This window comes from Siniperca chuatsi, linkage group LG16 (genome assembly GCF_020085105.1).
Source record: "Siniperca chuatsi isolate FFG_IHB_CAS linkage group LG16, ASM2008510v1, whole genome shotgun sequence".
Lineage (NCBI taxonomy): Eukaryota > Metazoa > Chordata > Actinopteri > Centrarchiformes > Sinipercidae > Siniperca > Siniperca chuatsi.
The window spans coordinates 4932845-4946314 of record NC_058057.1 but is presented as its reverse complement, the minus strand read 5'-3'; the positions used below and the strand labels follow the sequence as shown (position 1 = coordinate 4946314).

At 39.7% G+C, this 13470-nt stretch overlaps 1 protein-coding gene across 12 annotated transcripts in view; it reads left to right on the top strand.

The window, feature by feature from the left end:
* ankrd6b (ankyrin repeat domain 6b) overlaps positions 1 to 10724 on the top strand; it is a 98192-nt gene extending 87468 nt beyond the window's left edge. For 9 of the 12 annotated variants that reach the window (XM_044169625.1, XM_044169621.1, XM_044169622.1 and 6 more), the window contains one exon: positions 7269 to 10724. In XM_044169625.1, coding sequence (XP_044025560.1) covers positions 7269 to 7870 — 602 coding nt within the window. In that variant the 3' untranslated portion in view covers positions 7871 to 10724. Of the gene's footprint in view, positions 1 to 690; positions 813 to 925; positions 1520 to 7268 lie in introns of all 12 variants that reach the window. The other 3 variants (XR_006374962.1, XM_044169630.1, XM_044169629.1) reach the window with 3 other exon arrangements.
* Positions 10725 to 13470: the final 2746 nt, after the last annotated feature.

Genomic DNA, 13470 nt, shown 5'->3' with positions numbered 1-13470 from the left:
AAATAGCCCAATAACTCTCAGAAATTAGTAGTAGTGGTTAAATAAAATAAAAAGCAGGAATTTGCTCAGGAATTCACTAAATATTTGTTATGTAATTTCTTAACTGGTTGATAATTGTAAAAATAATTGTAAAAGAAAAGCTAGATTCACAATTTTACTATTATTAACTTGTCCTCACCTGGAAATTGTTTACTTATTAAAATTCACCATTGCTGTATATTTATGTATTATGAAATTATGTATCAATTACCAACATAACCTAAGATACAGTATTAGCACTTCGTTTATTACAGTAAATCATTGACCAACAGTCATTTAAAAATTGTCAACAGGCCATTCTTAGGTAATCTATGCATATTTTCTAAAATGTGTGCCTGTTCGGTGCAAAAATAATGTCAGTGACATTACATAAACACAGATACCTTATTACAAAAGAGAGAAGGAAATTATAACCTAAATGTAGCACTTGAAGCAGTTCAGCATAGTTGATGAAGTTTAGGAACTTGCATGATTCTTGCAATTTTTGGATTGTACCACATGGTTGAAATGCACTTATTGTAGGACGCTTTGGATAAAAGTGCCAGCTAAATAAATGTAATGTAAATATTATATAACCTAGATAAATATTACTACTAATCATTTCTAGAAGCCACTTAGATGTACTCAAATCTCACTCCACACCACCCACAGAAACCCCCACCATGCAGATACCAGCCCCCATAGTGGCAGCACTGAACAAAACGGAAGTTATGGAATTCCTGGATGACTGCCAGTGGCAGCAAACAAAGTGGATATCTCTCCTCGTGCTCTGGGTAGGTCGAGATCTTATATAAATAAAGTCATATGACGTGTAGGCTACCTGCGTGTCTATAAATACCACATGGTAGTCTACATCCGGCCTCTCAAAATGTTCTTGCCCTAAAAGGTTCCAAATGACTGGCAGTCATCCAGGAATTCACAGAACCATAGTTACCTCCGTAACTTCCGTTCTGTTTCATTCTTTCCTGACTTCCTGAAAGTGGATGATTCATACCAGTAGTGTCACAACGAACAAACACCTACCTACTGGTCAACTGCAGAAGCAGAAAGTGCAGGGTGGGACTGAGCCGAGAGGAACACCAAGCAGCAAAAATGTGCTGTCCCTTCACCGACAGAGGTACATGAGAGTCATTCTGACCTTGACCCTCCTGTGTAAACGAGGGTCCATGTGGAGGCTGTTGTACCACCTCTGCAGGGAGCGCAGTTGGAGCAGCCCCAGGGGTGTGATTGCTAAGGCTGCTGTTAGTAGCCCCAGCAGCCTATGTCTGGACAGTCAAACTTGCCCCAAGATGTAAAGACTGTAGTAGACACTGAATCCTCTCTATCTGCACCACAGTCGGGCATGCCTGCATTGAGACTGAATCCAGAGACAGGCCGATAAAGGCGGTCTGTAGACATGCCCAGTGCCTCGATATGAGCAAGGACCCTGGATGTTTTTTTTCTGTCAGAATGAAGGAGTACAAATAAGCCAGTCATCAAGGTAAGGGATGATTATTACTCTCCTCAGACGTGATGTTAAGGCTATCATGTATCTTGTTAAAATGCGACATGTCAGGGACAGGCCAAATGGAAGGAGGGAAAACTGATATACTTGACCTTGAAAGGTAAAGCTGAGGAATTTTATGTGTTCTGGAAGAATAGGAATGTGAAAGTAGGCGTCCTTGAGATCTATGGAGGTGAACCAATCTCCTGGAGTGATGGTCTGAAGGACGTCGATTTGTACGAAGCATCTGAAATGGGAGGACTTTTACGTTCCTAAACTGACAGAAGTTATCTCATTTCACTTCATGAGCTTCTTTAATGATAAAATTTTAACTATTAGAGAAAAAATTCAACAAGTCCCTTGGAAACAGCTGTAGAACCTGATGTGTGTTTTGGCTGCTTTGCTCCTGTCGATCTTCTTCAGCTGACTTTGGCGATTAATTCATCCAATCCATCAACCTGTCTCTTAGACCCCATTCCAACTAGGCTGCTTAAAGACGTTTTACCCTTAGTTGGCACCTCTTTACTGGATATAATCAATCTGTGTTTATTAAACAGGCTATGTACCACAATCCTTTAAAGTAGCTGTAATTAAACCGCTTCTTAAAAAGCCCACCCTTGATCCAGGGGTTTTAGCCAACTATATCTAACCTCCCTTTTCTCTCTAAGATCCTTGAGAAAGCAAACGCCAATCAGTTGTGTGACTTTCTAAATAACAGTAGTTTATTTGAGGATTTTCAGTCAGAATTTAGAGTGCATCATAGCACAGAGACAGCACTGGTGAAAATTGCAAATGACCTTTTAATTGCATCAGACAATGGACTTGTCTCTGTACTTGTCTTGTTAGATCTTAGTGCTGCGTTCGACACCATTGACCATCACATCCTATTACAGAGACCGGAACATGTAATTGGCATTAAAGGAGCTGCACTAAGCTGGTTTAAATCCTATCTATCAAATCAATCTCAATTCGTACATGTTAACGGTGAGTCCTCCGTGCACGCCAAAGTTAGTCATGGAGTTCCACAAGGTTCTGTGCATGGACCGATTCTATTCACCTTATAAATGCTTCCTCTAGGCAATATTATTAGGAAACACTCCATAAACTTTCATTGTTTTGTGGATGATACCCAATTATATCTATCGATCAAGCCACATGAAACTAACCAGTTAGCTAAACTTCAAGCATGCCTTAAGGACATAAAAACCTGGATGACCTGCAGTTTTCTGATGTTAAACTCTGACAAAACTGAAGTTATTGTACTTGACCCCAAACATCTGCGAGACATGTTGTCTAAAGATATAGTTGCTCTAGATGACATTGCCCTGGTCTCCAGCACCACCGTTAGGAATCTCTGAGATCTTTGATCAAGATTTATCCTTTAACTCCCACATGAAACAAACTTCAAGGACTGCCTTCTTTCACCTATGTAACATTGCAAAAATCAGGCACATCCTGTCTCAAAATGATGCAGAAAAACTCGTCCATGCATTTGTTACTTCAAGGCTGGATTATTGCAATTCCTTCTCATCAGGCTGCCTGAATAAGTCCCTTAAGACAGTTGATTCAGAATGCTGCGGCATGTGTACTGACAAGAACTAGGAAAAGAGATCATAAGAGCCGTAAAAAAAAGGCAACCCTTGAAGTCAAAGATAACTCCAAGATTCCTTATGGTGCTGCTGGAGGCCAGGGCAATGCCATCTAGAGTAACTATGTCTTTAGATAATGTGTCTCTGAGGTGTTTGGGGCCCAGTACAAAAACTTTAGTTTTGTCCAACTTTAACATCAGAAAATTGCAGGTCATTCAGGTTTTTATGTCCTTCAGGCACTCTTGAAGGTTAGCTAACATATTTATCAATCAAGCCAGATGAAACTAATTTAATTGGGTATCATCTGCATAACCTATTATTACTAATTTATTAATATTAACACTACAAGACGGTGTAGTCCCTAATTTGTCCAGGAGTGCTCCATCGTAGAAAAGGTTTCAGTCGTAGTCATCTGAACACTGTTTTCAGAATCAAGACGTTTCGGCTCCCATCTGGGAAGTCATTCTCAATTGTGAAAATGGTCTGAGAACTCAGAAATTTAAGCTACTTCAAAACAAGACGGTGTAGTCCCGCATTCATCCAGGAGTGTTCCATCGTAGAAAATCTTGATTCTGCAAACATTGTCCAGATGACTACGACTGAAACCTTTTCTACGATTAACACTACAATTACTATTCTACTATTTAAAAAAATAATAAAAAATTCTACGTGGTCTTTGCATTGTGCCGCCCCACGGCAGCGGCGGATGGCCCACCATTGAGTCTGGTTCTGTCCAAGGTTTCTGCCTCTTAAAGGAAGTTTTTCCTTGCCACTGTCGCCAAATGCTTGCTCATGGTGGGATTTGTTGGGTCTCTGTAATTAATATTATAAAGAGTACAGTCTAGACCTGCTCTATAGGAAAAGTGCAATGAGATAACTTCTGTTATGAATTGGCACTATATAAATAAAATTGAATTGAATAACAATGAAAGTTTATGGAGTGTTTCCTAATAATATTGCTTAAAGGAAGCATATATAAGGTAAATAGAATTGGTCCAAGCACAGAACCTTGCAGAACTCTGTGACTAACTTTGGTGTGCACAGATGACTCACTGTTAACATGAACAAACTGAGAAAGATCTGAAAGGATTTAACCAGCTTAGTGCGGTTCCTTTAATGCCAATTACATGTTCCAGTCTCTGTAATAGGATGTGATGGTCAATGATGTCGAATGCAGCACTAAGATCTAACAAGACAAGTACAGAGACAAGTCTATTGTCTAATGCTATTAAAAGGTTGTTTGTAATTTTCACATCAGATCTCTGTCATCTAAAGCTGTACTAGTGAACAATTTAATATCAGATTATCATATTGACTTATTTTGTCCTACTGAAACCTGGCTGGGTCATGAAGAATATGTTAGCCTAAATGAATCCACTCCACTCAGTCATATTAATGCTCACATTCTTCGAGGCACCCGCCAAGTTGGTGGAGTTGCAGCCATCTTTGACTCAAGCCTATTAATCAACCCTAAACCTAAACTAAATTATTACTCATTCGAAAGTATACTGCCTGGTCCTTATTCTGAATTTTTATCTGAATTCTCAGAGTGAAGTTTAGTCCTTAAAACAGATAATAATTATTGTAGGTGATTTTTAATATTCATGTGGACATTGATAATGATAGCCTTAATACTGCGTTTTTCTCATTAGATTCAATTGGTTTCTGTCAGGGTGTACATAAACCCACTCACGGTTTTAACCACACCTTCAATCTTGTTCTGGTATATGGCATTGAAATTGAACATTTAATAGTCTTTCCACAGAATCCTTCTGACTATTATTTAATAAATTTTGAATTCCTATTACTGGACTACACGCAAATACTCCTACACTAGATGTCTGACAGTGCTGTAGCTAAATTTAAGGAAGTGATTCCACCTGCATTTAATTCAATGCCATGTCAATTTAAGAGAGAACTCCTATGCTAATTTCAGTCGCTCCCAAGTTGATCATCTTGTTGATAGTGCTGAAGGCTCACTGCAAACAACTCTGTTGCACCTCTAAAAAAGAAGGTAATAAAACAAAGAAGGTTAGCTCTATGGTATAATCCCCAAACCCTGCAAATTAAAGCAAACTTGAAAGCAAATGGCGTTCCACCAATCTGGAAGAATCTCGTTTAGTCTGGCAAGATAGACTTAAAACATATAGGAAAGCCCTCCATAATGCCAGAACAGCCTACTTCTCATCATTAATAAAGGAAAATAAGAACAACACCAGTTTTCTTTTATAATAAAAATAATAATAATAATAAACTTTGTACTTTATTTATCAAAACAAAGTGCTTCACAACAAGATAAATAAAATATCACAGTGAATGACGAAATATAAAGAAATAAAATACACAAAAGTAATAAAATAAACAGCCAGTTTAGGTAAAATCAGGATATGCTTTCAGATAAAAATGTGTTTTGAGAAGAGACTTAAACGAAGCCACTGTAGCCAGGTTGATCACGCTACAACTGAGTCTGTGACTGAAGTCACCTTGACCCCTGAGGGCGGTCGGGGCCAGCGGCAGAATTGGGACCTGTAACCCTGACATTTCTTTCAAAATCCATGCATCTTGGGAATGGGCTGGCCAGTAGTTCAGGTGATGCTGTGAAAATCTGCCCACCGCCAACCCGAGGCCCACAGCATGTGCCTTGAGGTTTATTTGGGGGCTTGGGTGGGCCCTGGTTATGCCCTTGTACCTGCTGGGGTCGGGGAGGTTGCTTGCCTCTGCAATGACGCCAGCTGCTTGCAGCAACCTGGCTGTGTTACCAGGGCTGTAGTGCTGGGTTTAAGTGATGTGAGCGCCATGGGTCCTGCACACTACGTGGAGCACTGGAACTTTAAAAGGTGGGGCTGCAGGAGCCCGTTGAAAAAACGGGTTGTCCACAAGCTGAGCAGCCAGTGCATCATCCAGCCCAACCTTATCCAGGACTGCACACAGTTTCCCATGCAGTGGGCAGGGTCTGTCCCCCAGCTCAGTGCTTTTTATAATGCCTTGGCTTTCCATGAACTCCTTAGGAGGAGGGGGGCATGTTGATCTGCAGAATTTAAAAAGCTGTCAACCAATTTTAGCCCCAACTCCACAAATGTGAGTCCTGAGGAAGTCTCTGAGCCATCTTTAGCCTCTATTCTCGCAGGCATAGACCCATGAAATGTTCAGGGGATGGACCCTCCCTGGGGCTAAATGCACCTTCACAGACTTGAAACTGATCTCATCCCCATCCTCACCTGAATTAGGCTAGGGAATCCAGACGAGCTGTGGACTAACCACTGCACATGACTGGAACATCAAGCAACCAGAGGAATTAAATAGCACAACCAACTGTTTAAGACAGTCAGTGTAGCTGGTGAGCGACCCAGCACAAAGACAAGGATGCTCAAAAACCTCCAAATAGGAAAGGAGAGGTAAGATACTCAGCTCAATCACAGCCTAGAGGGCATCAAACTGCAACAACAACACAGAATGTGCTTACCTCTCCTGGACCTGCAAGCAAAATATAGAGCCGAAACATGGATCTATGGAGCGATTAACCTGCGGAGAACGCCAGACTAACAGCGAGAAGATCAAAGAGGCATGAGGATGTAGGTATCCACATGGTATTTATACCTCGGAGGAGACATATGCACTTTGTTTCCTGCCACTGGCAGTCAGGAAAGAATGAAACAGAACTGGTCCCTATGTTCAATCACTGTGGAGGCTGGCAACAGTGCTCCACCTGGTCTTACAAACAGGCACAGAGATCAGACAAAAAAATCTATCCATATTACAGTACACCAAGAAATAGACATATATGATACAAATTAATTAATTGCGAAATTAGCTAAACAGTAGTCAGTGATAATAATTTGAATTATTAGTGTGACTTAAATAATGCTTGCACAAATGCAAAATTAGGCTGCATTGTTTATATTGCATTGTAATTTTCAAAATTTGAATTAACATTTGAATATTGTCCACTGTACAGCAGGTTAATGCACTATGACCTTTTTGGAAGTAATAACATTGCTGCCAGAGAAATGTTTTACTCCATCTGCCTCTGGCATGCTTGTTCATGAATCAGAGTTACACTGCATGCTAATTAGCAGAATGGCTTAAAGAATATTTGCTGTGTAGTGGTTACTGTGTAATTGAATGTGCTTATTGAATCTCTTTTGAACATGTAACAGATGGTGTTAAGGCTCAGAATGCAGAAGTCACCTCTCCTGCAGCAGCCAAGAGCCCGCTGTCATCTGTCCAAGTGGTTCGACCCAAGGAGCGTTCAATGATCTGTGCGAAAAACCAGAGGAAGAACCAGGACCTGCAAGACGTGGACATGGTGGAGTACGGGGTGGGGGGAGGCAGGAATTACAGAGCCAGTAGCCTTTCTCTGGTCACAGAGTGCTGCTGCAGCAGCGGGACTGAAACCAGGCTCATAGTCGGGGAGCAAGGGCGGGACAGAGGGAAGCACTACAAGAAGCATTCCCAGGGCAGGACTAAATCCAGAGGGGCCACAGGACTCAGGACTCTGGAGGTCTTTGGAGACCAGCCCAGTGAACCCTCCTTTTCCTTTGCTCAGGAGAGGGACAACATGCATGCTCTGGAGGTGACCCAGTACTTCTTTGAGGCGGTGTCGACGCAGATGGAGCGCTGGTATGAGAGGAAGGTGCAGGAGGCTCGCTGGCAGGCCGATCAGAAGGCTCAGGCCGACAGAGCTGCTCTGATCGAGAGGATCACTTACCTGGAGGACGAGCTGCGCATGCTGAGGACTAATAGACATGACGACTGCTAACACACACATCATCTGTCACTACCGGGCTGCATAAAAAATTACAAAATCCATGACAATTACCTGGATTTATGACACATTCTCCTACTGAACAACTATGGCCATACTGAGTAGATAAATGAGTGAATTTATATTTCCAGTGCTGTGGGGCCTGGATCCACTGAATCATATCATAATAGAATACAGCTATTCCATTTCTATAGATGCCTAAAAATGTTCCACGTTCAAATCCCTGCCTTGTTGGTTGTCATGGTAGCACTGGTCTGGTATGGGCAGCTCTCGTGCACTGTTGTAAATAAACCAGTAGATATAAAACTAGGTGTCAAAAGATTGATCTAATGTGCCATTTATAGGATAGATAAATTACATCACATCAAAATGTAGTATTTGCAGTGTGTACACACACACATCCACACATTATAAGCCCAAACATACTCTAAATATTGACGTGTGTAAACATCTTTCATTAACATCAGACATAAATTATCTGCACAATGATATCATTGGATGATAGTGAAAGCTGTCTGGATAGAGGAAATTACAGTATGATAAGCTTTTGTTGGTATCTGCATGCTGGAATCAGCCATGTGACTTTAGAGGAACATACTAGTGATTATTTATGAGAATGAGGCTAAACTGACACTGTATATAACCCTTCTGAAGGTTTTTTTGAGTGTATCAGTGGTTGATTTTGCTGCATGGTATGATTTGTATGGAAGCTGGAGTATGCCCATAAAATAATTATAGACTTAGTGTTAAATATAATTTGCTTATAAATTGATACAATTTGAAAAACCAAAATTTTATTATATAAAACAAATGTAAAAGATTTTATATTATTCTATTTACTTATTCTGGCTTAAAATGGAATTGCAAAATTAATTTTAAAAAGAATACTTTTTCATATTCCGTTTCCTCATTTGTCCTTCTCACATTTTATTTGTCCCCTGCTTTGACATGTACAGTTTATATTTCATGATTACTTTAATTTAAAGATGTGCAAGCAGTGTGCCACCTAATACTCATTTTCAATGATAATTTATCTTTCTTAGTTATAACATAGTATTGTGTATTCAAAAATGTAACAGGAGCTCTAAATGGTTAAGAAAATATTATCTAAATGCTGAAGCACCACAGGCCAGGCAATTAAGCTTTTGAAAAAGGAGACCCTCAAGAGCCATCAATGCCTGGTGATTCACACAGGGACAAATGACCAACACAGCCTCTGTAAAGAGGAAGATGGCAGAATAGGCCATTAGGGAGTTCCTTGACACCTGCATTGTAGTCTCCACCCTACTGCCTAGGACAGACACCCCTTCTCATGTCATCCATGACATTAATATGGAGATCAGAAGAGGATGTGGCACCTTACCCAACATCCACCTGGCCCTCCACCCAACCATTGGCACCTGGGACATATATGATGGACTCCACCTACACAGAAAGTGGGTGAAGATATTTGCAAAGACCCTCAAAGATACAGCCCTGGGACACAATGCCCCCACACCCTCCTCTACTAGCAGCTTTAGAGACCATCCCAGACCTCCTCTTCCCCATCACCATCCCAGGATCACCCCCTCCCCATCAGCAGCAGAGATATGTGGCAGCACCTGCCCCTTGTCCCACTAACCACCCACAGCAGCAGAGATATGCAGCATCACCCGCCCCTTATCCACCTCCCCATGCTACCTCTGAGCTGGAAGACATCAGGGAGATGCTGCACACCCTGTGCACCCGGCTTCTGTTCCGCTAAAACACATACTCAGAACACCTTCTCACTTGAGAAGCAGAACGATAGCAATAGTAGTAGTCAGTATAATGATAATATTAGTGAAAATAGTACATGCCTCCATGTAACCCATATAAACTTATTATTCAGTATTGTAAATGTATAGAAAATTGTAGGTGTTTTTATATTTGTCTCACTATACAAGTTCATTTTGATTGTTTTTTTAACTGTATTTATTGAACTTTTTTTAAAAACAAAACAGTTACATAACTTTTACATACAATATTAATACATGAAAAAAAGAATAAATAAATAAACATTAGGAAAAAACAAACAAAAACCCCCCCACTAAGTTAAAAAAAAAAAAAAAAAACCTGACAGCAATTCAGTAAATGCACCACATATCGGTAAATTACCTGCATGGATTAAACATTAATATATTAATATATGTTAAAACTATTTCCTTCGAGCAAATATATTTCAATAAGTGCCCACTTCTGTTGAAAAAAAGTCAGATTTTACCTGCAAGTCCGTGGTCATTTTCTCAAAAATATATATCTGTTTCAGTCTTTGTGTCCACTCACCTTCATCCAGTTTACAGTGATTATCTTCCTGGCTGCCATTAATAATACATGCAATACAAATAAGTGGAATTTACTGAACTGATCCGAGGGGAAACCATCAAGCAAATAAAAAACTGGGGGCATTGGTATATCTCTTCTTAAAATTTTACTACTTTCCCTTTTAATCCCCTGCTAATACAATAGTACTTTGGGACATTCCCAGAATATATGCACATAGTCCCCCACCATTCCACATTCTCTCCAACACTGTGATAATGGCAATATACTGTCAAATTTGGCAACCACCAATGGGACTCTGAAGAATCTCATTTTCATTTTCCAATCAAATTCCTTCCACATTTGACTACTTATACCCTTATGACAGCCAGCGCATATATTTATCCACATCTCATCCTCTATTACAGTATTTAACTCTAATTCCCAATTTCTTTTGATATGAAACGTGTCATCAGATTGGTCCTGTATTAACTTCCTATAAATATGTGCTATATGATTTTTAGTAGGTAGACCATGTTCAATAATATTGATAAAATATTTTTCAACATTTGTTGGAGTTTTTTTGATTATGTCCCAATGTTTATAATTTGTGATATAATGTTGTAGTTGTAAATATCTAAAGAAATCATTAGATTTCAATGAAAACCTATCACATAAATGAGAAAAGGATCTTATGGTCTCCCCATCAAAAAACTGATTAACTATCTTTAAACCATTCTCTTCCCATCTACTAAAGACACCATCCCATATAGAAGGAAGAAAATCTGGGTTACCTTTAATGGGTATTGCACGTGATAAGGCTATTATTCCTCTAAACTTCTTTTGTATGGTGGACCAGATTTTAACAGTATGCTGTATCCATACATTTGTTATTTTCACTTTTTTCAGTGCCTGCAAGTCCATGAATGGCAGAACTGTCAGAGAAACTCCAAAAAGTGAATTCTGTTCAATATTAACCCATTCTGCCTCTTTATCAATACCAAGCCAAGCAGCCATATTCCTCAGCTGAGCAGCCCAATAATAATATCTAAGACTAGGAAGGTTCAACCCCCAATCTTTATTTGACATCATTATTTTAAGTCTTATTCTTGGTCTTTTGTTTTGCCAAATAAATTTTGAAATCATTTTTTCTAGTTTGTTAAATGCTGAGAGTGGAACCCAAACTGGTAGGGATTGAAATAAGAACAGAAGTCTAATAATATATTCATAATATATATTCGTAATATATTCATTTTCACTGTTTCTATCCTACCGAACATGGAGAGAGGTAGTATTTCCCATCCTGCCAAGTCCTTTTTTATCATTTCAAAAAGCCTTGTGTAATTAGCTAGGTATAAACGTGATGCCATAGGTGTAAGGATGACACCCAAGTATCTGAAGCCCTGACTAGACCACCGAAAAGATACCTCATTGTCTAACTGAGTGGGCCAATGTCCTGAAATCATCATTGCCTCAGATTTCTCAGAATTTACCTTGTATCCGGAAACTAAGCCATAGTCTCTAAGGCTCTATAAAAGAGCTGGGATTGATGAAAGGGGGTTTTCAATGAATAGTAGTACGTCATCTGCGTATAGCGATATCTTGTGATCTTTTCCTCCTTTATCTATTATCCCTTGTATTCTGGGGTTGCTCCTTATTAACTCCGTTAGTGGCTCAATACTAAGAGCAAATAAGACTGGAGACATCGCATCTCCCTGACGAGTTCCCCTACCTAAATGAAAAAACTCAATGACCATTAACTCAAACTCTTGACTTAGGATTTTTGTAAAAAGTCTTTACCCATTTAACAAAAATATCATGAAATCCCATATAATTAAGAGTCTGCTCCAGCATTTTGATTGTTTTAATGCATTCATTTCATATAAGCTGCTGGAATGTTCAGGGTCTCCACTCCTCAACCTTTGAGCTTAAGAGTGGAAACCCTGAATTCATGAAATCTATCAAAAGATGTTGATGTAATTGTGTTAACAGAAACATGGTGTGTCAAAATGATCTGCTCACTCACTGTCCTCCAGGATATAATGAAGTCATGGTGCCCTCTATAAAATTAAAAAACATACGCAAGGGCAGAACATTGGGGGGATCTTGGTGTGGTATAAAGGAAACCTTTGCCGTCAGATCTCACCAGTTAAAAAGGGTAAATCACACATTTGGTTAAGATTAGATCAAAGCCTGGGCATAACTGATAGAGAGCTACAGTATATATCTGTGCTATTTACATACCCCCAGTAGATTCTCCTTATTTCGAAGAAGACATTTTTGAAACTCTCCGCTCAGAAATCGCCTATTTCCAGGCCCAGAGAAACATGCTTCTTACAGGAGATTTGAATGGATGAACAGGAATTGAACCTGATGTCATCGACCCACAAGGCAACAACCATGTGTTTGGTCAGTCTCCCCTGTTTATCAAACCAACCATCACCCCTCGGAACAACCTTGACTCTGAAATAAAACGAAGTGGCAGGGAGGTAGTGCAACTCTGTCGGGCCTTAGGCCTGTACATAGTTAACGGTAGGTTCAGAGGGGATTCTTTAGGGAGATTCATATACTCCTCAGCTCTTGGGTCTAGTGTAGTAGACTATGCAATCACTGACATGGACCCTTCCACTAGCAATGCATTCGCTGTCAGACAGCAATCCCCCCTATCAGACCACAACCAAATAAATGTGTTCTTTAAATTCTCAGGTCAAATGACACAAAAACAGAACCCAGTAAGCAGGTGGGCCCAAGACAGTGGACACCAATTTATCATGGCCTTGAACTCAACTGATCTGATGAATGACATATCAGTATGTAACCAAAATCAATATGTCCCTACCAGAGATGGTGTAAAAAAAAAAAAAGGCTATTGATGATATCAATATATTTCATAAGGAAACTATAAGGCTTTCGTTTTTGTTTTATAAGGTTAGATAATTAAAAAGCAAAACGGTAACAAATGGTTTGATCAAGAATGCAAGACCATCAGAAAAGACTTGAGAAAAATCGTAGAAAAGGTTTCAGTCGTAGTCATCTGGACACTGTTTTCAGAATGAATATCACATGATTATATATTGACTCATGGGAACATGAGTTATTTTTATGAGAGAAATAAACTTTTTCAGTGAATCGTAGAAAAGGTTTCAGTCGTAGTCATCTGGACACTGTTTTCAGAATCAAGACGTTTCGGCTCCCATCCGGAAGTCATTCTCAATTGAGAATGACTTCCGGATGACAGATGACTACGACTGAAACCTTTTCTACGATAGAACACTCCTGGACGAATGAGGGACTACACCGTCTTAACTTGAGAA